This window comes from Leptodactylus fuscus, chromosome 7 (genome assembly GCF_031893055.1).
Source record: "Leptodactylus fuscus isolate aLepFus1 chromosome 7, aLepFus1.hap2, whole genome shotgun sequence".
Lineage (NCBI taxonomy): Eukaryota > Metazoa > Chordata > Amphibia > Anura > Leptodactylidae > Leptodactylus > Leptodactylus fuscus.
In genome coordinates, this window is record NC_134271.1 from 15708898 (window position 1) to 15731814 (window position 22917).

The window sequence follows — 22917 nt, forward strand, 5'->3', positions numbered from 1 at the left end:
GGCCACAAAGTTGTAGTAGCAAGTCTTCAATTCTGCAGCGCCCCTACAGGAGAAATAAAGTATTACACAAATCTCATTAAAAACCTATGAGCTGTATGTGGAATGCACAGAGAAGTTGGCTCCTCCAGGGCAAGAGACCACTCTTATTATAAGTAACGGGGGCGCCCGAATTGTGGTTGGACCCATAGCAGAGCAGAGAGGGCCTGAAACGGGAAGAGTTTCAATTCTGGCATCTAGGGAGGACATGTAATGGGTGCAATTGCACTCCCCAGCTCCATTTCTATTATACAGTTTCCCTAATTTAAGCGATTGTTGTTCCCCTTAAAGGGACACTCCAACACCTTAAGGTCAGGGACCTCTTTTGATCCAAAACAATGTATCCTTAAATAATAGTTCAGCATTTGTGCTACAATACAGTCATTCACTCCTAAAGGAAATCTACAAGAAATGTTATAAACCACAGGACGGAAACTTCTACTGCTCTCTACGATGAAAGGTACAGTGCCTTTACTACCCTGCAGTCCCCACTGCCGCCACATGGGGCAGAAAACATCTCATCACCAGTCTCTTATATACAGATCGGACATTGGGTGCTGATCAATGTATACTCTGCTGATACTTGCAAGGCGAGTCAGTTCCAGTGCAGTGACCGCAGGCCGGGGGTCTTGATAGAGTTAATACTCTGGTACAGCGAGGGGTCCTTTGTCAGAAATTGTGTTCACAGTAACACCTGTTGAGGGCCCCAGGGGTAGTGCAAGACCCTCTGGCAGTGGAGGCTTTAAGACAAGATGATTTTCTTGATTTTGTGGGGGAGTAAGGAAACCCTCGCAATTTGGCACAAAATGTTCTTGGCCGGTGGTCCGACTACTGTATGCCCCGGAACAGGCACATGGCAAAGATCATCGCGAAAAGCTGTAAAGAGAGGAAAAAAGCAAGAGTATGAGAAAGTCGCATTGGACTACAAATGTATGGAGATATACTCGTCCCATAGTGAAGGACCCGATGGGGCCACTGACAAAAACTACATATAAACATCAGCAAATGTAGACGGTAGTCCTTGTACTTACCTCAACAGCCAACACCCCGATGGCTAATGCTCCAGCAATATACACGTATGGTTCCATGGAATTGAGTATCGTTGAGTAACATCCCTAAAATAAAAAAAAAAGAACAGAATACCATTTGTATTTCTATAAATATTACTGCAGTAATGTGTAATGAGCAGATAGTCCCTTCCCTGGATCTCTGGGGTGACGTCAGACCCCATCGCGGTTCATGTTACTTCTGATTGTCTGCAGTATATAGGCTCGTATACGCCTATTGGGGGTCTACAGTGAACTGAAAACACAAAGTTGCAGTAGCGCTCTGCTAGAGCGCTGAGAACGTATATGCCAAGAACCTTGTTCTCATTCTACATATAGTAAACCTAGCTTTTGTATTTGCATTTGTATGGCACCCGTATGCCGCATGCACCTTGTTTCATATATTGCAGCCATCTAAAAGTCAAAGGCAGATGGTGACCACATTTGTCTCTTTACCTGTCTGTTAAGTTCTCTTCCCATCATGCATTCTTCACTGCCGATGATTTCTCCATCTTTTTGCAGGACGTTTCTTACGCAGCAGGCCTTGGGCACAACGTTCATTGTATGCAGAGCGCCAGTAAAATCCTCCGGTCCGTTCACTCCACAGCATTCGAACTGTGCAGCAATGGAAAATATAGATGAATGCAGTTATTATGGGTATTATATTGCAATAGGATAGACAGTCTGTGTATACAGGAGGATATTAGTATCTTTGTGACGAGTACGTGCAGTTCTATAGATAGTACAAGAATCATGGGGTCATGTCAGACCCCATCGCAGTTCCCCTCTTCCCAGTTTCCCATTATAGTTTATACATCATACTCACTGTGATCATTACAGAATTCCACGTTGATGTGAAGACATCGGTGCTGTTATTGCCCTGGTAATGTCTTTTTAGGTCCTTGGTGAAAAAGTCTCTGGTCAGCTGTGGAACAAAACAGGATGTCAACAAGTAGCCCATAAACAGAACATTCACAAAACTAGTAACATCATCATACACAACTGGGAAAACATGGCTTCCAAACAGTGCCAAGCATGTCTACAGCTGGTATTGCAACTAAGCCCTATTCAGTTCAATGGAGCTAAGCTGCAATACCAAACACCACCAGCGGACAGGGGTGGCAATGTTTTTAGAGGAAAGCAACTATCATTTTCTAATCTTGAACATTACCTTTAATTAAGTTGAACTGCACTATTAGACATGGGCAGAGGTGGCGCTGTTTCAAGAAGAAAGCAGCCGTAATTGATGTTTATGAATAAATTAGGCTGGCATATTGGGGATATCTATAGAGTAATAAAGCTTACCATTACATTCCCTGCACTGACTTAATTACTATTATACACCCTGATCCTCCAAAACATTGAAGGTACCTGTGTGGAGGGCAGCTGGGGAGGCCGATACTCTCTTTCCACTGTCTCCTTGGCGGACACGGACTCTAGATCATGTGACCGAATCCAATGTACGCAACAGGCCTTTGGCCCAAGCAGAGGGAATTTGGCAATGTCAATGAGAGTCAGAGTGGCTGCAGGGGGGGGGGGGGAAGAGGAATAAGAGTTGTGGCCTCCCCAGCTGCCCTCCACATCCTGAGACCCTTAAAAACTTACATTCTCCCGGAAGAGGAAGGCCAAAATAGCAGCTGAGAGCTCCGCAAGGAAAATGACCAGGATAAACATGAAAAACTAAAAGAAAAAAAGATACAGTTAGAGGGCCCAGTGGTGGCCCGAGCTCAATGTGGCACTGGCCCATTATGTTACAAGCCTGTTACCTATAGACACACACATCGGACATAAAGGAATACTCTAGGCAAACCTGATACATTGTATTATACCTAGTGCAAGAGATGAGGGAACCATCACGGTGCAAGAATTCACTGTTTGGTGTTCTATTAAAGGGGTGGTTTTCAAGGATTCCCTTACAATGGGCTATTAGAATGGTAGGGGTCCAAATCTCAGCACCCTACTATCACCTGTAGGAATGGCTAGCTGTGACCTCTTCACTACACACACAATTCTGCTCCTCATCCCTTGCCCTAGGTATAACAGTGTGTTCATTTTGCTCGGAGTCTTCCTTAAATGCCAAACCCATGTCCCCGCCCCAATCTAAAGAACCGGTAAAGTAATGGAGGATGGCTACTTACAAAGAGCAGAAGGCACTTGTTCTCACGGATTGCTCCACAGCATCCCAAGAAGCCAAGGAGGAAAAGCATGGCACCCATAGCAAGGAGGAGATAGGCACCCATAAACATCAAGGGGTTGGCGGCAATGATCTCCCGGAAACCGGTGGGGTCAATGATCACCCAAAGACCAAGTCCGAGCAGGAAGGATCCACCGAGCTGGAGGGGGGGAGAAAAGTCACAGGTTAGAAAAATATAGAGGTCACTCACACAAATAGGCCAACCCGGGAGGGCCCATCATAGAGCGATTCGTGAATCGAATTTCACGGCAAATGTAGGAGTGGCTGTAGCATGGGGCATGGCCTTTATTAATTGTATAGTTTGCTACTGTTATGGAAATTTTAAGCAAATTACAGAAGTTATACCCCGTACCTATTTAGTGTCTTATTCGGTATTTTTTCATTAGCTGTAAGGCGGGTTTTAGTAGTGTAGGCAGGGGGTGTACTGCATGCATTGTAGTCAATGGGAGGATTTTCTCTTACCAAACTTCAATAGGAAGAATATGCAAATCTGTCTTCCATGATGTAATTAGGAAGTCAGGTGCCTCAGTGTTGCAAACCAATAGAGGGCGCTCACTGGAATGTGCAAGCCTGTCTTCCCTGATGTAATTAGGAAGACAGAATCTCAGTGAAATAGCCCAATAAAGGCTGCTCCCTTTAACATCATGCTCGACCTTCCAAGAGGCCTTTGTTTTGCAATGATGCTGGGATTATTACCAGGTATAGTCTCTCAACCGAGGACGGCCGTTTCGATGTTATTGCATCTCATCAGCCCGGTGTAGAGAAGACTAACCTGGTAGAGGTGAGAGGCTTAGACAGGGTTAGGGGGATATCGTCACTTCTTGGGGAGAGACCACCATAAGGTTGAAGTTTAGCAAGAGAAAAACCTCTCATAAAAAATAATGGGAGCTGAGCCGTTTTTACGCCAGAAAACGGACATCAATGTAAGTTACACGAGAAGAGAAGCGACAAATACTCACAAATATGAAGAAGTTGAAGATGAACATGAGGTATTTGACGCAGCTCAGACTGTCGCCCTCCATCTTGGCGGTTCTCCTGTAAACACGGAAATTGCTCATTAGCACAATTCACATGCAATGCTATCAGTACGGAACAGCGCCATGTCTGGTATTCGATTAATATAAATGTTGCTCAGCTGCAATACCATACACAACCTGTGGACAAGGGTGGCGCTGTTTCTGGAAAATATTCTTATTATGGGCCAAAAATATGTCCTAACCTCAAATGTGTTACACTAACACAAAATACATTCTGTATAGATAAAAATACCATTCATGTATTTACAGAATCAACGTCACAGTCACAAAAGCCCAAAATAATTCTATGCGACAATATAACCTTCAGTATCACATATTACTTGGCTGATCCCTGTTCTCAATGTAAACGGACTCCTAGTTGTTGCCGCTTGTTACAAATTTTGTAGCAAGACCCACTTGGTGATCAGGATTCTTAGAAAGCTGGGTGATTCCAAGGGTCTCAGAGATTTCCTTCACAAATATAGAACACAGAATGGCTGAATACAATTGTCAACATCTTGACACAAGGGGACGACTTGAGGACTTGTTTGGAGGGAGCTCTTGCGGTTCTGCTAATCCATGAACACCTCTTAATTATGCCGCAATGTAATTATATACACCGTGTATGAGAAGGTGCGGTGGCGACGGCGTTGCGAGGTACGGAAACAGCTGATTGGTACTTGTGCGCAGGTCAGTGCGGTGAAAGCGGCGTCAGATAAAATCCGTACTTCAATCACAGTAAGTGGCGCTGTACCCCCGCTGAATTATCTGGTAATCATGGACTCCCACTAATGCCACTCGAGAGGGCGCGGACCCCTCTAATGCCGCACTCCAATCATCTCCAACAAGCAGGGTCAAGAGAAGGGAAAACAGCCCGGGGAGCGAGCACAATACATCCCTCAAGCTATATACGGTAGATCAACAGCAGGGAGAGAGGACTTTGCAAAAGTTATAGAGCCCCCCTATCTGGATGGAGAAACAGAACCAAATAATCCATCATAGCAACTCCAAAATATTGTCTTCAGGCGTCTGACCTGTGCAAGGGGAGTCTCCCTCTCCTCTCACAGTGGAGCAGATAATTTGGTCCTCCTGTGGCCAAGGTGTGACAACATTGGTCAAGCAAAAAAAAGAATTGAGGCATGGGTTAATACCTATTGTACCTGGACTTTAGGTAGTACCCATAGTGCCAGTCTCATAATAGAGTGTAGCACCCTACCTACCCCACTCTCGGCAGACAGGAAGTTGTAAGTCAGCAGCCAATCAGCAGATTGCATAGGTGACTTCCTGTCCTTGTACTACCTTAGAGATTGGAGCCCCAATCCTGCTCAGTCTTGCTGTGACGACCATAGTCGGGACAAAGAGTAGGCAGCTGCCTATGGTACCACGTAGTGTTGGGTAGAACTTCCAAAATGTGTCTTGCTAATATTTGCAGCAGTAGTTTTGGACCAAACTAGTTCATCTTAAACTGGAACTACTGTGTGAAGAGACCTCAAAGTAAACTATTGGTTCGTAAGTGGTAAACTCCAAACATTTCAGGTTGGGTGAGCCCTGAAAATTTTGGAAAATTTGTATACTCATCCCTAGTCCTATTGGAGAAGAGACTCATTCCATTTAGATCAGGTTGGACCTCAGAGATCAAGATTGGAAAGGCGCCTCCTGGAAACCCTACTATGGGCACCTTATCACACCCCTGGCAATAGGACAAGGCTGCCGCCTGGGGCATTAAGACAAGGGTGCCGCCTGGGGCAATAAGACAAGGGTGCCGCCTGGGGCAATAAGACAAGGGTGCCGCCTGGGGCAATAAGACAAGGGTGCCGCCTGGGGCAATAAGACAAGGGTGCCGCCTGGGGCAATAAGACAAGGGTGCCGCCTGGGGCAATAAGACAAGGGTGCCGCCTGGGGCAATAAGACAAGGGTGCCGCCTGGGGCAATAAGACAAGGGTGCCGCCTGGGGCAATAAGACAAGGCTGCCGCCTGGGGCAATAAGACAAGGCTGCCGCCTGGGGCAATACGACAAGGGTGCCGCCTGGGGCAATAAGACAAGGGTGCCGCCTGGGGCAATAAGACAAGGGTGCCGCCTGGGGCAATAAGACAAGGGTGCCGCCTGGGGCAATAAGACAAGGGTGCCGCCTGGGGCAATAAGACAAGGGTTCCGCCTGGGGCAAAAAGTCCACCTCACCTTATAGAAAACAAACTTAGAAGAGAAAAGAAGAGAAAACCAGAAGCTATTAATAAACGTATTATTATAGCAAGAAGAACTTTCCGCCATTATATCCAATATCAGAAATTAAACCCATAATTCCTCCCCGCTCTCTTCCTCTACCATGAGCGCCATTACAGCTCGGCCCGTAGAACAGAAAAATGCATCCAATTACTGAGCAAGTCAATAAAATAGTCCTCCATTAAACAAACAATGCAGTAAAGCCGCGGCGGCCGCGACTACTCTGTGTAATTACCGGCCGGCCTCCCATCAGCAGTAATGAAAAGCTTTTAGCCCAGAAGGTCGGGGGGGTACATTACATGGCGTGTTATAGGGGCCGCGCGCCGCTCTGCGCCTTGTTTATGCGCCATTACCAGAGGGAAGTGCGGGCAGATGTAGTAATAGAGAAAACGTACATGGTGGAGGGTGCGCCAGAGGGGGCTTAATGTATAGATGTCAGGCCTGTGCGGGGTAGATGCTAAATGTGGACGGTAAAATAACTCGGGTAATAATGAGCTGAAATGTAATTCTATCTCACCGAGCCGCAGCAAGACATGGAGGACGGTGTATGACCAGATCAATCAGAGGCAGGGCCTTCACTATTCCATCTATCTATCTATCTATCTATCTATCTATCTATCTATCTATCTCTTCTATCTATCTCTTCTATCTATCTATCTATCTATCTATCTATCTATCTATCTATCTCTTCTATCTCCTATCTATCTATCTATCTATCTCTCCTATCTATCTATCTATCTATCTATCTATCTATCTATCTATCTATCTATCTATCTATCTATCTCATATCTATCTATCTATCTATCTATCTCATATCTATCTATCTATCTATCTCATATCTATCTATCTATCTATCTATCTATCTATCTATCTATCTATCTCATATCTATATCCTGCAGTCCTATGTAAGGCCACAAGTTGTACAACCTCAGCTCTGCTACATTTGTATCCCTGAACCGCTGTTACATCAGCTCAAGCATCCCATTGTGTACTACAGAGGACTCCTCCAGGACTGCCGCCCGACCCCTGAGGCCTGACCCCGACAGGTTTGCTCCCCAGCTTCAAACACTCTCAGTGACCCCGAGGCTGCCCCCTATATGTAACTGGTGCGGCCAATAATTCATCATGCACCAAGAGCAGGTGCAAAGTGTGAAGTGTCCTATGTTAGATAGATAGATAGATAGATAGATAGATAGATAGATAGATAGATAGATAGATAGGATAGATAGATAGAGATAGCAAAAAAAATAATTCTGAATTGAAAAACTAAAGGGGGACAAAGGACAAATTTTACAATGTAACAGGACTTATAACCCCGACGGACATTAACCCCTTACAAGACCTTTAAATCCCCTCTGCCATAACAATAGAAGCCAATCTGCACCCAAAAGTAACAAGCTCAGAGCGCCCGTATCCCAGCCATCAATATCTGACCTTTAATTCCCTAAATAATGGCCCATCCAATAACCAGGTATTAACAGTCCCTAGGGGCCCCGAGTAAAGGGCCCTTATTGATCTATTGTGAGACACGAGGCTTACAAAACCTCAACAAGTCCCGGAGGAGAAGGAATTTGTTGTGAAAGGTACGAGATTCAGAAACCTTAACCCAAGCAGACAGCTAAAAAGAAGGAAAGTGATATTATATAGGGATGTAGCAGAGCTGAGGTTGTCACTTTGCAGAAGATATAGCCACATTTCATTTAGAAATGTAAGTATTTTGTGACCCAAAGCTAGCACTAGAAGATGCCAGGGCCTTTAGGATATGTTATCAATATCTGTAACCTGGAAAACCCCCTTTAAATCTGCGACGAATCGGTGAGGGTCCAACGCCTATCAATCAGCAGCTAATATACCGAAATTGGAACAGGAAGCAGACAGCGCCGTTCTCTGTATAGTGGCCAGATTAGGTTATTGCAGATCAGCTCCATTCACTTTAATGAGAACTGAACTGCAATGCCTCATTTCAGCCACTATACAGAGAACGGCGCCGTCTGCTTCCTGCTCCAATTTCTGTAGATTAGCTACTGAGAACAGATAATCAATGGGGAAGGGTGACACAGATCTAATATAAGTAACCCATATCAATAGCTGTAACCCAGAATACCCCTTTAAGGGGAGCCACAGGAATCTGTATTTTGTAAAGGTCAATGAAGTGTTAACATTAAACTTTTTGAAGCTGGACCTGGTGGTTCAGGGCTGGTTCCGACCCCCGATCACACTCCCAATTTACACTTCCCCTTTAATTAAAGGGCACATTTTGATATTGATATACTGTAAGTGGTTACCTGTAAAAGGGGCGGCGACCCCAATCTTGTCCCTTGGACACCGCCTATCCTATGCAGTCACTGGGTTCGCTACATGTGACAAACTCAGCTCTGCTACATCTGCCTGTGCCAGCTTGGAAATCTGAGGTTGGCATCTATACTGTTAACGCGCAGCCCTCGTGGCGGTAAAGCTTATAGTCAAGAGCTCAAGCACTTGTCCTGCAAGGGGGGAATTAAGTGGAGGTGCTTTTTTGCCGTTTGATACAAAAATAGAACATACTTTGTTTCCATGGCAATTTATGTAACACACAAAACAAATCTATTACAGCGGCCCGCACGGCCTCTCAGCAAGTCTTAATTGGTATTGTGTAATCACAGAGCAGAAATACCAGACAAGTCTAACGGAAAGTGGAGAAATTCTGCAGAAAAACGTTAAAAAAAAAACCTTAAATTAAGAAATAAACCGCGATAATAAACGTAAATGATGATAATTACTAAATAAAGAGCGAAAACATAAAGAGAATTACAGCGTACACTGATGAGCAGAAAGCTGTAATTTGCACTCCGAATAGAATTCCAAATCTGCAGTTTAGACTGACACCAAGCAGTAAGAGAGAGAAAAGGAATACAATGATGTGCAGAGTGGTTGTCATCAGGTTCCCATCACCCCCTGTAGCTCTGAGAGGGCCAAATACATTAATAAAAGTCTTCAAACAAGAAGACATGGAGGGGAGTTGTATTTACAGGCCGCTAGTAGCTCGTCTTAGGTTCTGCCATGGGAATTTTAATCCAGCCGTGCATTTGTAGTCGAACATATTGACAATACCAGCGCTGGACTTGGTGCCCTCAGCCACAGGAGAGGTCTGGAAGGGCACTGAGCGGAGAGGCCATGACAGCTGCAGAGGTCCTCCTGGGAATGGCATGTGTGAGCCAGATGTCACCGACCAACTGTAACCCATCACCTAGAGTAGCAGGAGAGGCACGAGAGCATGGACCAAACTGACCAGAAGAGCATATGGATCAGCAGAGAGAGATATACCCGGAGGACAACAAGTCAAAGATCAGCCTCTAAGTACCGGCATGAGGAGGACAGTACAGAGTGCCAGGATGTATTTTATTACTGATATACTGCCATTGTATGTATATATGGATGGATGGATAAATAGATAGATAGATAGATAGATAGATAGATAGATACACACACTACTATAATACTGCTCCTATGTACAAGAATATAATTACTATAATACTACCTCCTATGTACAAGAAAATAACTACTATAATACTACTCCTATGTACAAGAATATAACTACTATAATACTGCCCCATATGTACAAGAATATAACTACTATAATACTGCTCCTATGTACAAGAATATAACTACTATAATACTGCTCCTATGTACAAGAATATAACTACTATAATACTGCTCCTATGTACAAGAATATAACTACTATAATACAACCTCATATGTACAAGAATATAACTACTATAATACTGCTCCTATGTACAAGAATATAACTACTATAATACTGCTCCTATGTACAAGAATATAACTACTATAATACTGCTCCTATGTACAAGAATATAACTACTATAATACTGCTCCTATGTACAAGAATATAACTACTATAATACTGCTCCTATGTACAAGAATATAACTACTATAATACTACCTCATATGTACAAGAATATAACTACTATAATACTGCTCCTATGTACAAGAATATAACTACTATAATACTGCTCCTATGTACAAGAATATAACTACTATAATACTACTCCTATGTACAAGAATATAACTACTATAATACTGCTCCTATGTACAAGAATATAACTACTATAATACTGCCCCTATGTACAAGACTATAACTACTATAATACTGCTCCTATGTACAAGAATATAACTACTATAATACTGCTCCTATGTACAAGAATATAACTACTATAATACTGCTCCTATGTACAAGAATATAACTACTATAATACTGCTCCTATGTACAAGAATATAACTACTATAATACTGCCCCCTATGTACAAGAATATAACTACTATAATACTACCTCATATGTACAAGAATATAACTACTATAATACTGCTCCTATGTACAAGAATATAACTACTATAATACTGCTCCTATGTACAAGAATATAACTACTATAATACTACTCCTATGTACAAGAATATAACTACTATAATACTGCTCCTATGTACAAGAATATAACTACTATAATACTGCTCCTATGTACAAGAATATAACTACTATAATACTGCTCCTATGTACAAGAATATAACTACTATAATACTGCTCCTATGTACAAGAATATAACTACTATAATACTGCCCCCTATGTACAAGAATATAACTACTATAATACTACCTCATATGTACAAGAATATAACTACTATAATACTGCTCCTATGTACAAGAATATAACTACTATAATACTGCTCCTATGTACAAGAATATAACTACTATAATACTACTCCTATGTACAAGAATATAACTACTATAATACTGCTCCTATGTACAAGAATATAACTACTATAATACTGCCCCTATGTACAAGACTATAACTACTATAATACTGCTCCTATGTACAAGAATATAACTACTATAATACTACCTCATATGTACAAGAATATAACTACTATAATACTGCTCCTATGTACAAGAATATAACTACTATAATACTGCTCCTATGTACAAGAATATAACTACTATAATACTGCCCCCTATGTACAAGAATATAACTACTATAATACTGCTCCTATGTACAAGAATATAACTACTATAATACTGCCCCTATGTACAAGACTATAACTACTATAATACTGCTCCTATGTACAAGAATATAACTACTATAATACTGCTCCTATGTACAAGAATATAACTACTATAATACTGCTCCTATGTACAAGAATATAACTACTACAATACTGCTCCTATGTACAAGAATATAATTACTATAATACTGCTCCTATGTACAAGAATATAACTACTATAATACTGCTCCTATGTACAAGAATATAACTACTATAATACTACCTACTATGTACAAGAATATAACTACTATAATACTACCTACTATGTACAAGAATATAACTACTATAATACTGCTCCTATGTACAAGAATATAACTACTATAATACTACCTACTATGTACAAGAATATAACTACTATAATACTACTCCTATGTACAAGACTATAACTACTATAATACTACCTCCTATGTACAAGAATATAGCTACTATAATACTGCTCCTATGTACAAGAATATAACTACTATAATACTGCTCCTATGTACAAGAATATAACTACTATAATACTGCCCCCTATGTACAAGAATATAACTACTATAATACTGCTCCTATGTACAAGAATATAACTACTATAATACTGCTCCTATGTACAAGAATATAACTACTACAATACTGCTCCTATGTACAAGAATATAATTACTATAATACTGCTCCTATGTACAAGAATATAACTACTATAATACTGCTCCTATGTACAAGAATATAATTACTATAATACTGCTCCTATGTACAAGAATATAACTACTATAATACTGCTCCTATGTACAAGAATATAACTACTATAATACTACCTACTATGTACAAGAATATAACTACTATAATACTACCTACTATGTACAAGAATATAACTACTATAATACTGCTCCTATGTACAAGAATATAACTACTATAATACTACCTACTATGTACAAGAATATAACTACTATAATACTACTCCTATGTACAAGACTATAACTACTATAATACTACCTCCTATGTACAAGAATATAGCTACTATAATACTGCTCCTATGTACAAGAATATAACTACTATAATACTGCTCCTATGTACAAGAATATAACTACTATAATACTGCCCCCTATGTACAAGAATATAACTACTATAATACTGCTCCTATGTACAAGAATATAACTACTATAATACTGCTCCTATGTACAAGAATATAACTACTATAATACTACTCCTATGTACAAGAATATAACTACTATAATACTGCCCCTATGTACAAGAATATAACTACTATAATACTGCCCCTATGTACAAGAATATAACTACTATAATACTACTCCTATGTACAAGAATATAACTACTATAATACTGCTCCTATGTACAAGAATATAACTACTATAATACTACTCCTATGTACAAGAATATAACTACTATAATACTGCTCCTATGTACAAGAATATAACTACCATAATACTACTCCTATGTACAAGAATATAACTACTATAATACTGCTCCTATGTACAAGAATATAACTACTATAATACTGCTCCTATGTACAAGAATATAACTACCATAATACTACTCCTATGTACAAGAATATAACTACTATAATACTGCTCCTATGTACAAGAATATAACTACTATAATACTACTCCTATGTACAAGAATATAACTACTATAATACTACCTCCTATGTACAAGAATATAACTACTATAATACTACTCCTATGTACAAGAATATAACTACTATAATACTACTCCTATGTACAAGAATATAACTACTATAATACTACCTCCTATGTACAAGAATATAACTACTATAATACTACCTCCTAGCTGTGAGGACGTGTTTTTGTAGCTCTCCTGAGGCTCCTGATGTCTGGAGATAGCCCAGGGCGGGGCCGCCCTGGGTGGGGAAGTTCCCCTGCCAAGGCCCAGGCTCCAAGGCCTTCTCTGGGAAGCAATTCCCAGACAACTAAAAAAATGGATGGAAATCCTAAAGTCCCCAGTAATGGGAATCGTGTCCAGTGTGTCAGCAGTCCTAGTGCAGCAAGCCAAGATGGGAAGAAAGTTGTAAAGGAAGAAGTAACGGAAGCAAGCAGTAGTACGGTGCAACAACCAAGCAAAATGGTTGAATGTAAGGAGCACACTTTGCAGCCTGTGCAGACTCCATTGCAGGTTGCAGGTGTCCAGTCCACCCCACCCTCCTGCAGACAGAGGAGAACATCCCTGGAGAAGCAGACCATGCAGGAGAACATGCAGCAGTCTGTATTGGTACGGTCTGAGCGGACAAGATCTGGAAGCGGTAACTACAAAAATGTAGTGAAGGCAGTGGAGGAGATCAAAGGGAGACCAGCGGGGAAGCTTCAAGGTACCAGCAGTACAGTCACTGGAAATAAACTGGGACATAGTCCCCAGTCTGGACATTGTGGGCCCATGGCAGTGACAACAGCCGTAGCATGTCAGAAATCACAGGCTACACCAACCAGAAGCCATACTGGGGGTAACCAACCTGCAAAGCTCTCCAACAATGCACAGACTGTCACAGCTACTGAGCGAGCACCAGAACTGCGCCTGGCAGATGAGATACCAGCACTGGTCAAGCGACTGGAGACATTGAAGGCCAGTAAAATATATCTGCAGAGACAGATTGAATGTGCGTATAATCTAAAAAAGTCTGCATGCCCTGAGAAACTGGTGTTACTGGACAGGAAGCTGAGCGCACTGGCGAAAGAGCTCGCCGAGAACGTACGGGAGACCGAGACTGTACTGGAGCAAATGGGACCGGTGGGAGAATCGTACAGAAACCAGCAGCGGTTCCAGGAATACCAGAAGTCACCATCACCTTGTGCTAAAGCTGGGTCTGAACCCTCTCAAGGTGGCAGCCAGCAGTCCCATGTAAAACCAGTTCTGCAGCCAGCAAGTTTCCCTTTTAAGGAAGGGAATTTGTACGGGAAAGCGACCAGTGTTCAGCAACAGCAAAAACCTGCAGCAATTCTCAGCAAGGCACCACAAGTCCCAGCAACCAGCACTTTGCAACCAGGTCATGGACCCCTGCCTAATGGTAATGAAGTAGCAGCTGTGCAGACACCACAAGTCCCAGGAGACAAGTCATTGCAGCAGGACTATGGACTCTTACCTGAAGGTACTGGGGGAGTAACATATTTGGGGTTACAGGTTGTGGACTCTGTTGTGCAGGACTCTGCTGCCGCTGACTGTAGTGGTAATATGGACTCTGCTATGCAGGACTCTGCTGCCGCTGACTATAATACTAATATGGACTCTGCTGTGCAGGACTCTGCTGCCGCTGATTGTCTGACTAATGTGCCTGATATTATGGATATTCCTGTATGTGATAACGGCCCAGCAGGGGAAGGTGTTTCTGGGGGGGATCCTTCACGATCTATGGCGTCAGACCCCTCTGCAGTCCAGTCTCTGGAGTCTGGTGATATTGCAGACATAGAGGTTGATGGTGGGGCGGACACAGGACAGTCCAGTGTGCAGGACTTTCCCCCTCTGGATACTCGCACAGTAGCAGAACCACATGGTACAGGTGCTCAGCAGCCCACACAGCGCCCACAAACACGCCAAGATGGCGGATCCGGCCGTACCTCCTCAGGGAATGCCTGGAGCCGCGGTGCTCCATCTTTTGCATCAAACTCCAATTATACAGGCCAGGCTTTCAGGAGGAGGAATGTAGTCAGGTTTAGGCACGGAGGTGCCAAGGAGGATCTGCCGGATAGGAGGTTTGTGGTCCGAGAGCTCCTATGTACCCAGATGGGCTTTGTGCCGACTGATATCCTGGCCGTCATAAACCTTCCTGACCGCCAGGGGTATGATGTTAGTTTTAAGCTGATGTCTGATCTGGACCGGTTCTGGGCCAATCTCACCAGGTTGAGAGATACGGAAGGTTGGGATAAGTTCAGTTTCATCCCCATCTCTAGGCCAGATACAGCCTCTGTCACAATTGTATTTTGGAATGAAGCCGTTCCCCCTCAGGATATTGTCATCTGGCTCAGGAGGCATTGTGACCTCATGTCCGATCTTAGTAAGAACAGGGATGAAGACGGGGTCTGGACCGGTGGGTGGAGGGTCCTGGTGAAGTTGCGTCAGCAGAACAACATAACCCAACATCTGCCCAATTCGTTCTTTATAGGCCGAGAAAAAGGGATCTGCTTCTATGCGGGTCAGCCTCGCCGGTGCTTCAAGTGTGGGAAGGCCGGCCATGTGGCCAGTGTATGCTCCATGGTAAAGTGTAGCCTATGTAATGAAATGGGCCACGTGAGTGCCACATGCCAAAGCATTAGGTGTAACCTGTGCGGTAGGATCGGTCACCCCCACAGAGATTGTCCTGATGCCTGGCATAACATCTGTAAGGATAGCCCTGATGAGGACTTGCTGGCAGCGGCTGATGACATACAGGAGGAGGAGGAGGCGCTATTGTCAGGGTCAGTAGTCACGGAGGCGGAGCCTCAACCACATACAGGTGATACCACCCAAGACCAGGCCGAGTCAGGTCCCATTGAGACGACCATGGAGGTTGTCGAGCAGGTTGTACAACCCTCAGTGGTCGTCTCTTCTCCTGCCCGATCATCCAACAATAATAAAAGGAGGAAGAAGGATAAAGCCAGCCGTAAGCCTGAGGGTGAGTGGACCACGGTAGAAAAGCCCACAAAGATGAGAGTAAGTAGTGCAGGCGAGGTCACTGCAACGGGGAATAGATTTAGTGTCCTATCAGAGTCAGACGGAGAAGCAGAACTAGACAGAGAACTCTCACGAATGATGGCGGAGTATGAGGAGGAGCCAGAGGGCGATCCTCCCAATAAGAGGAGACCCCACCGAGATGAGGGGCAGTCCGAATCAGACATGGAAACAGCTGGTCACCAGGACACCTCTGACTCTGACCTATGACAATGGGACCCATCTCTCTGTTTCTCATATTCCTAGTTGTTCTGATGGCAGGTTTCTATCTTAAAGTTATCTCTAGTAATGTGAATAGCATCCGAGCAAGGAGGACAAGACACGCAGTGTATGAACATCTGAGATATCTTGATGCCGATGTCTATTTCTTACAAGAAACCCGTTTAAATACTTTAGGACTAATACGAGAAGCAGAGAGAGAATGGAAATCTGGCCCGTCCTTCTGGTCTCTGGCTGTGGAACCTTATGCCGGGGTTTCTATACTGTTTAACACCCCTGATGTCACCATACACAGATTCACTGAGGTTCTGATGGGGAGGTGCCTGGTTTTAGAAGTTACCATCCGAGGCAGAAGGCTCCGACTCATTAATATCTATGGTCCACCGCAGTCGGTGATGGAAAGGGCACGTCTGTTTGATGAAGTCAAGCAGTACTTGTTTACATCTGTTCCGGTAGTCATGGCAGGGGACTTCAATGCCACCATGTCATCCAGTGACAGACCTACTGGTCGGCCTCTCACCAGGGACTGCAAGGTCTTAAGCAGAATTATTTCACAGGCTGGTCTGTCTGATGTGTTTACTGAGGGTGGTAGGAAACCAAAATTCACTTACTCCTGCGCTGGTAGATGCAGTCGGATAGACTTAGCTCTGGTCAGTCCCGCTGAGCATGTTAGTGAGAAAAGTGAAAAGACAGTCCCTTATTCTGATCATCTGGCTTTGTATTTTTGCTTGGGCTCCACAAAACGCCCTGATATTGGGAGAGGCCTATGGAAGCTGAATTCCAGCCTCTTGGACGATGACTGTGTCCGGAGTTGTGTCCACTCTCTATTTCAGAACCAGCTTGAGAGAGTGGTGTTTTATGATAACATGGCAGACTGGTGGGAGGATGTCAAGGAGGAGATCAGATCCCTCTTAAGGAGACTGTCAGTTAAGAAGGGGAAGAGTAAATATAGCCAGTATCTCAGGCTGCGGAAAGAATTAGAGTCACTCTATTCGGCGGGCGGGGATAACCAACAGAAGATTGACCGGCTGAAATCTGAGATCAGTCAGTATCAGTACCGCAGGTATACATCCCTGGTTCTTGAACGGGATTATGGGTCCTTAGGGGCTCCGGATCCTTTTGAGAATTGCAGGGAGCGGGTGGCAAATAAATCGGTCACAGGTCTCACTGACTCCCAGGGTGTGTTACAGGAGTCTCGGGAGGGTATCCTGGGGGTGGTGAGAACTTACTATGCTGACTTGTTTCAGAAGAAGGTTTTGGATAGAGAGAAGGTGGCTCAATTCTTGGAGGCAACTCCAGGTCCTGATACTAATGATTTGGACTTTTCTCCTTTGACAGCAGAGTTAACAGTGGAAGAGGTGAAAGAGGCCATAGATAAGTTACATCTGAAGAAGGCACCAGGTCCAGATGGGATTACAGCTGAGTTCTATAAGAAATTCCGAGACCTCTTGGCACCAATTCTCGTGGATGTATACAAAACTAGTCTAGAAAACCACCTGATGCCTCCATCCATGAGAGTGTCCTCCCTGATCCTGCTGTCTAAAGGTAAAGAGCCTAGTGACATCAAGAACTGGAGGCCGATTGCCCTCTTGAATGTCGATAGGAAGATTCTTGCAAAAATTCTGTTCTCTAGATTAGTTTGTTTGTCCCCGGCACTGTTGGCAGGCTCACAGTTTGGCACAGTTAAAGGGCGGAACATCTCTGGAGCAGTTATCTCGATAAGGGAGATGTTTGAGAGATGTAAAGCTCTGAGGTGTGGGAGATATGTTGTGAGTCTTGACCAGGCTAAGGCCTTTGACAGAGTAGACCATGAGTATCTATGGGCGACTTTGACAAAGTACGGTATTCCGGGACAATTTGTGGATTGGCTGAGAACTTTGTACCGTGAGGCGGAGAGCTTTCCTCTGATTAATGGTTGGCAGGGTGATGCTTTCAGGGTTGAGGCAGGGGTGAGACAAGGTTGCCCACTGAGTCCATTACTGTATGTGTTTGCCATAGACCCGTTTCTTAGGTCACTGCAGGAGTGTGATTTTCAGGGGGCGCCGGTCCCCCACTGCTTGCCCCTGAGAGTTGTTGCCTACGCGGATGATGTGACTGTGGTGATATCTGAGCCTCGTGAGGTGGAGATGTTGTCTGCAGCCATCAGAAGTTACTCAGAGGCCTCCGGGTCTCTTGTCAACCTTGAGAAGAGTCAAGCTCTCTGGACGGGTCATACTGGTCCTACATTTGATCTGCCGCAGTTTGCCCAGGCCTCCTCCTATATTAAGATCCTTGGGGTGAAATTCGGGAGGGATGATAATTGCAGACTAAATTGGGAAGAAAAGTTGGAATCCGGAAATGCAAAGGTTCAGCGATGGAAGAACTGGAGGCTGACCTATAGAGAAAGGGTTAAAATGTTGAAGACTTACCTGGTCCCTGTCTTCTTGTACGTCTCTGTTGTCTTTCCTTTGCCAGAATCTTTCTCCGCTAGGCTCTTTAGCCTGTTCTTCCAACTTTTGTGGGGGAACAGGTTGAACCCAGTAAAAAGAGGGATAACCTACCTACAGAGGAGAGAGGGTGGGCTGGATATGTTAAATCCAAGGGTGTTTTTTGACTCCATGTTTCTAAAAGTAAATTTTGGTTGCCTGGACTCAGATAACAGCTCCCTGTGGGTAAATAGTATCAGGGACTGGATATTGCCTTTTGCAGAATCCTGGGTGCGAGGCGGCAGCCTTAAGAGGGGTCGATCGACTCGTGACTACCTCCCCCAGTATCTGGACTATGGCATAAGGTGCCTAAAAAAATGGGGTATTGAAAAGACCTATCTGGTGAGTAAGACCAGGAGAGATCTATACACCAGGGTATGTAAGACCTTCTATTGTCTCCAGCCGGCATTGAGGGACTGTACATCTACAACCCTGCAGGATAGTCTGAGGCTCCTCACTGGTCTGAGGCTCCCTGCAAAGTTCTTTGACATTGCCTGGCTATCTCTGCATGGGAAACTTTTTGTAAGAGGCAACTTAAAGCATCTCAGTGTGACAGATCGGGCATGTCCATTAGGTTGTCAGCAGGAGGAGACCATGGCACATTTTATATCAGAGTGCGGGGGAGGGCGAAAGATCTGGCAGGAAATATCCCGGAGGCTGAAAATTCCCCGATTACAATCACTCAAATACCCCGAAATCATATATGGCATCCCAACTAATATAGGTGACATTAACCGGGAGACCCTGTATATTATTATTACTGTCATCAAATATTATCACTGGCATACAAGGACCCAGGTGTCCCTACACAGAGAGCCCTTCCGTCATATGACCGCTGTCACATATATCATGTCTGAACTGAGGTGGATAAAGTCTCTGGAGGTCAGAAAAAAGTCTGATAATGTAAAATTGTGGAGAAATGTATATATCGATTGCTGAATATTCTGATAACACTGCAAATAAGTCTGTTCATTTATTTATGGATTTATTTATTTTTCCCCCCTCTTTATCCTGCCAGCAATGGACTCTTAAGTTAAAGTGATTCTCATTTTTGTTATCTGACAGACATGTCTGATTTATGTTATATTATTATTATTATTATTATTATTAATTAGTTATTAATTCTGCTGGAATGTAATGTATTTTTGTTTTGTTTTTACTAATAAAAATTACCTCCTATGTACAAGAATATAACTACTATAATACTGCTCCTATGTACAAGAATATAACTACTATAATACTGCTCCTATGTACAAGAATATAACTACTATAATACTGCCCCCTATGTACAAGAATATAACTACTATAATACTGCTCCTATGTACAAGAATATAACTACTATAATACTGCTCCTATGTACAAGAATATAACTACTATAATACTACTCCTATGTACAAGAATATAACTACTATAATACTGCCCCTATGTACAAGAATATAACTACTATAATACTGCCCCTATGTACAAGACTATAACTACTATAATACTACCTCCTATGTACAAGAATATAACTACTATAATACTGTTCCTATGTACAAGAATATAACTACTATAATACTGCCCCTATGTACAAGAATATAACTACTATAATACTACTCCTATGTACAAGAATATAACTACTATAATACTACCTCCTATGTACAAGAATATAACTACTATAATACTGCTCCTATGTACAAGAATATAACTACTATAATACTGACCCTATGTACAAGAATATAACTACTATAATACTGCCCCTATGTGCAAGAATATAACTACTATAATACTACTCCTATGTACAAGAATATAACTACTATAATACTGCCCCTATGTACAAGACTATAACTACTATAATACTGCTCCTATGTACAAGAATATAACTACTATAATACTGCCCCTATGTACAAAAATATAACTACTATAATACTGCTCCTATGTACAAGAATATAACTACTATAATACTGCTCCTATGTACAAGAATATAACTACTATAATACTGCTCCTATGTACAAGAATATAACTACTACAATACTGCTCCTATGTACAAGAATATAATTACTACAATACTGCTCCTATGTACAAGAATATAACTACTATAATACTTCTCCTATGTACAAGAATATAACTACTATAATACTACCTACTATGTACAAGAATATAACTACTATAATACTACCTACTATGTACAAGAATATAACTACTATAATACTGCTCCTATGTACAAGAATATAACTACTATAATACTACCTACTATGTACAAGAATATAACTACTATAATACTACTCCTATGTACAAGACTATAACTACTATAATACTCCTCCTATGTACAAGAATATAACTACTATAATACTGCTCCTATGTACAAGAATATAACTACTATAATACTACTCCTATGTACAAGACTATAACTACTATAATACTCCTCCTATGTACAAGAATATAGCTACTATAATACTGCTCCTATGTACAAGACTATAACTACTATAATACTGCTCCTATGTACAAGACTATAACTACTATAATACTCCTCCTATGTACAAGAATATAGCTACTATAATACTGCTCCTATGTACAAGAATATAACTACTATAATACTGCTCCTATGTACAAGAATATAACTACTATAATACTGCCCCCTATGTACAAGAATATAACTACTATAATACTGCTCCTATGTACAAGAATATAACTACTATAATACTGCCCCTATGTACAAGAATATAACTACTATAATACTGCTCCTATGTACAAGAATATAACTACTATAATACTGCTCCTATGTACAAGAATATAACTACTATAATACTGCTCCTATGTACAAGAATATAACTACTACAATACTGCTCCTATGTACAAGAATATAATTACTATAATACTGCTCCTATGTACAAGAATATAACTACTATAATACTGCTCCTATGTACAAGAATATAACTACTATAATACTACCTACTATGTACAAGAATATAACTACTATAATACTGCTCCTATGTACAAGAATATAACTACTACAATACTGCTCCTATGTACAAGAATATAATTACTATAATACTGCTCCTATGTACAAGAATATAACTACTATAATACTTCTCCTATGTACAAGAATATAACTACTATAATACTACCTACTATGTACAAGAATATAACTACTATAATACTGCTCCTATGTACAAGAATATAACTACTATAATACTACCTACTATGTACAAGAATATAACTACTATAATACTACTCCTATGTACAAGACTATAACTACTATAATACTACCTCCTATGTACAAGAATATAGCTACTATAATACTGCTCCTATGTACAAGAATATAACTACTATAATACTGCTCCTATGTACAAGAATATAATTACTATAATACTGCTCCTATGTACAAGAATATAACTACTATAATACTGCTCCTATGTACAAGAATATAACTACTATAATACTACCTACTATGTACAAGAATATAACTACTATAATACTACCTACTATGTACAAGAATATAACTACTATAATACTGCTCCTATGTACAAGAATATAACTACTATAATACTACCTACTATGTACAAGAATATAACTACTATAATACTACTCCTATGTACAAGACTATAACTACTATAATACTACCTCCTATGTACAAGAATATAGCTACTATAATACTGCTCCTATGTACAAGAATATAACTACTATAATACTGCTCCTATGTACAAGAATATAACTACTATAATACTGCCCCCTATGTACAAGAATATAACTACTATAATACTGCTCCTATGTACAAGAATATAACTACTATAATACTGCCCCTATGTACAAGAATATAACTACTATAATACTGCTCCTATGTACAAGAATATAACTACTATAATACTGCTCCTATGTACAAGAATATAACTACTATAATACTGCTCCTATGTACAAGAATATAACTACTACAATACTGCTCCTATGTACAAGAATATAATTACTATAATACTGCTCCTATGTACAAGAATATAACTACTATAA

At 41.7% G+C, this 22917-nt stretch overlaps 1 protein-coding gene across 2 annotated transcripts in view; it reads right to left on the reverse strand.

Annotated features, from left to right (window-relative positions):
• Positions 1-452: 452 nt before the first annotated feature.
• The window catches only part of TSPAN18 (tetraspanin 18), an 80435-nt gene continuing 57970 nt past the window's right edge, over positions 453-22917 (reverse strand). For both annotated transcript variants that reach the window (XM_075281213.1, XM_075281211.1), the window contains exons 3-9: positions 4236-4311; positions 3221-3415; positions 2688-2762; positions 1909-2007; positions 1539-1697; positions 1068-1151; positions 453-912 (exon numbers count right to left, since the gene is read on the reverse strand). In XM_075281213.1, the coding sequence (XP_075137314.1) occupies positions 865-912; positions 1068-1151; positions 1539-1697; positions 1909-2007; positions 2688-2762; positions 3221-3415; positions 4236-4298 (723 nt within the window). In that variant the 5' untranslated portion in view covers positions 4299-4311 and the 3' untranslated portion in view covers positions 453-864. The remainder of the gene's footprint in view (positions 913-1067; positions 1152-1538; positions 1698-1908; positions 2008-2687; positions 2763-3220; positions 3416-4235; positions 4312-22917) is intronic.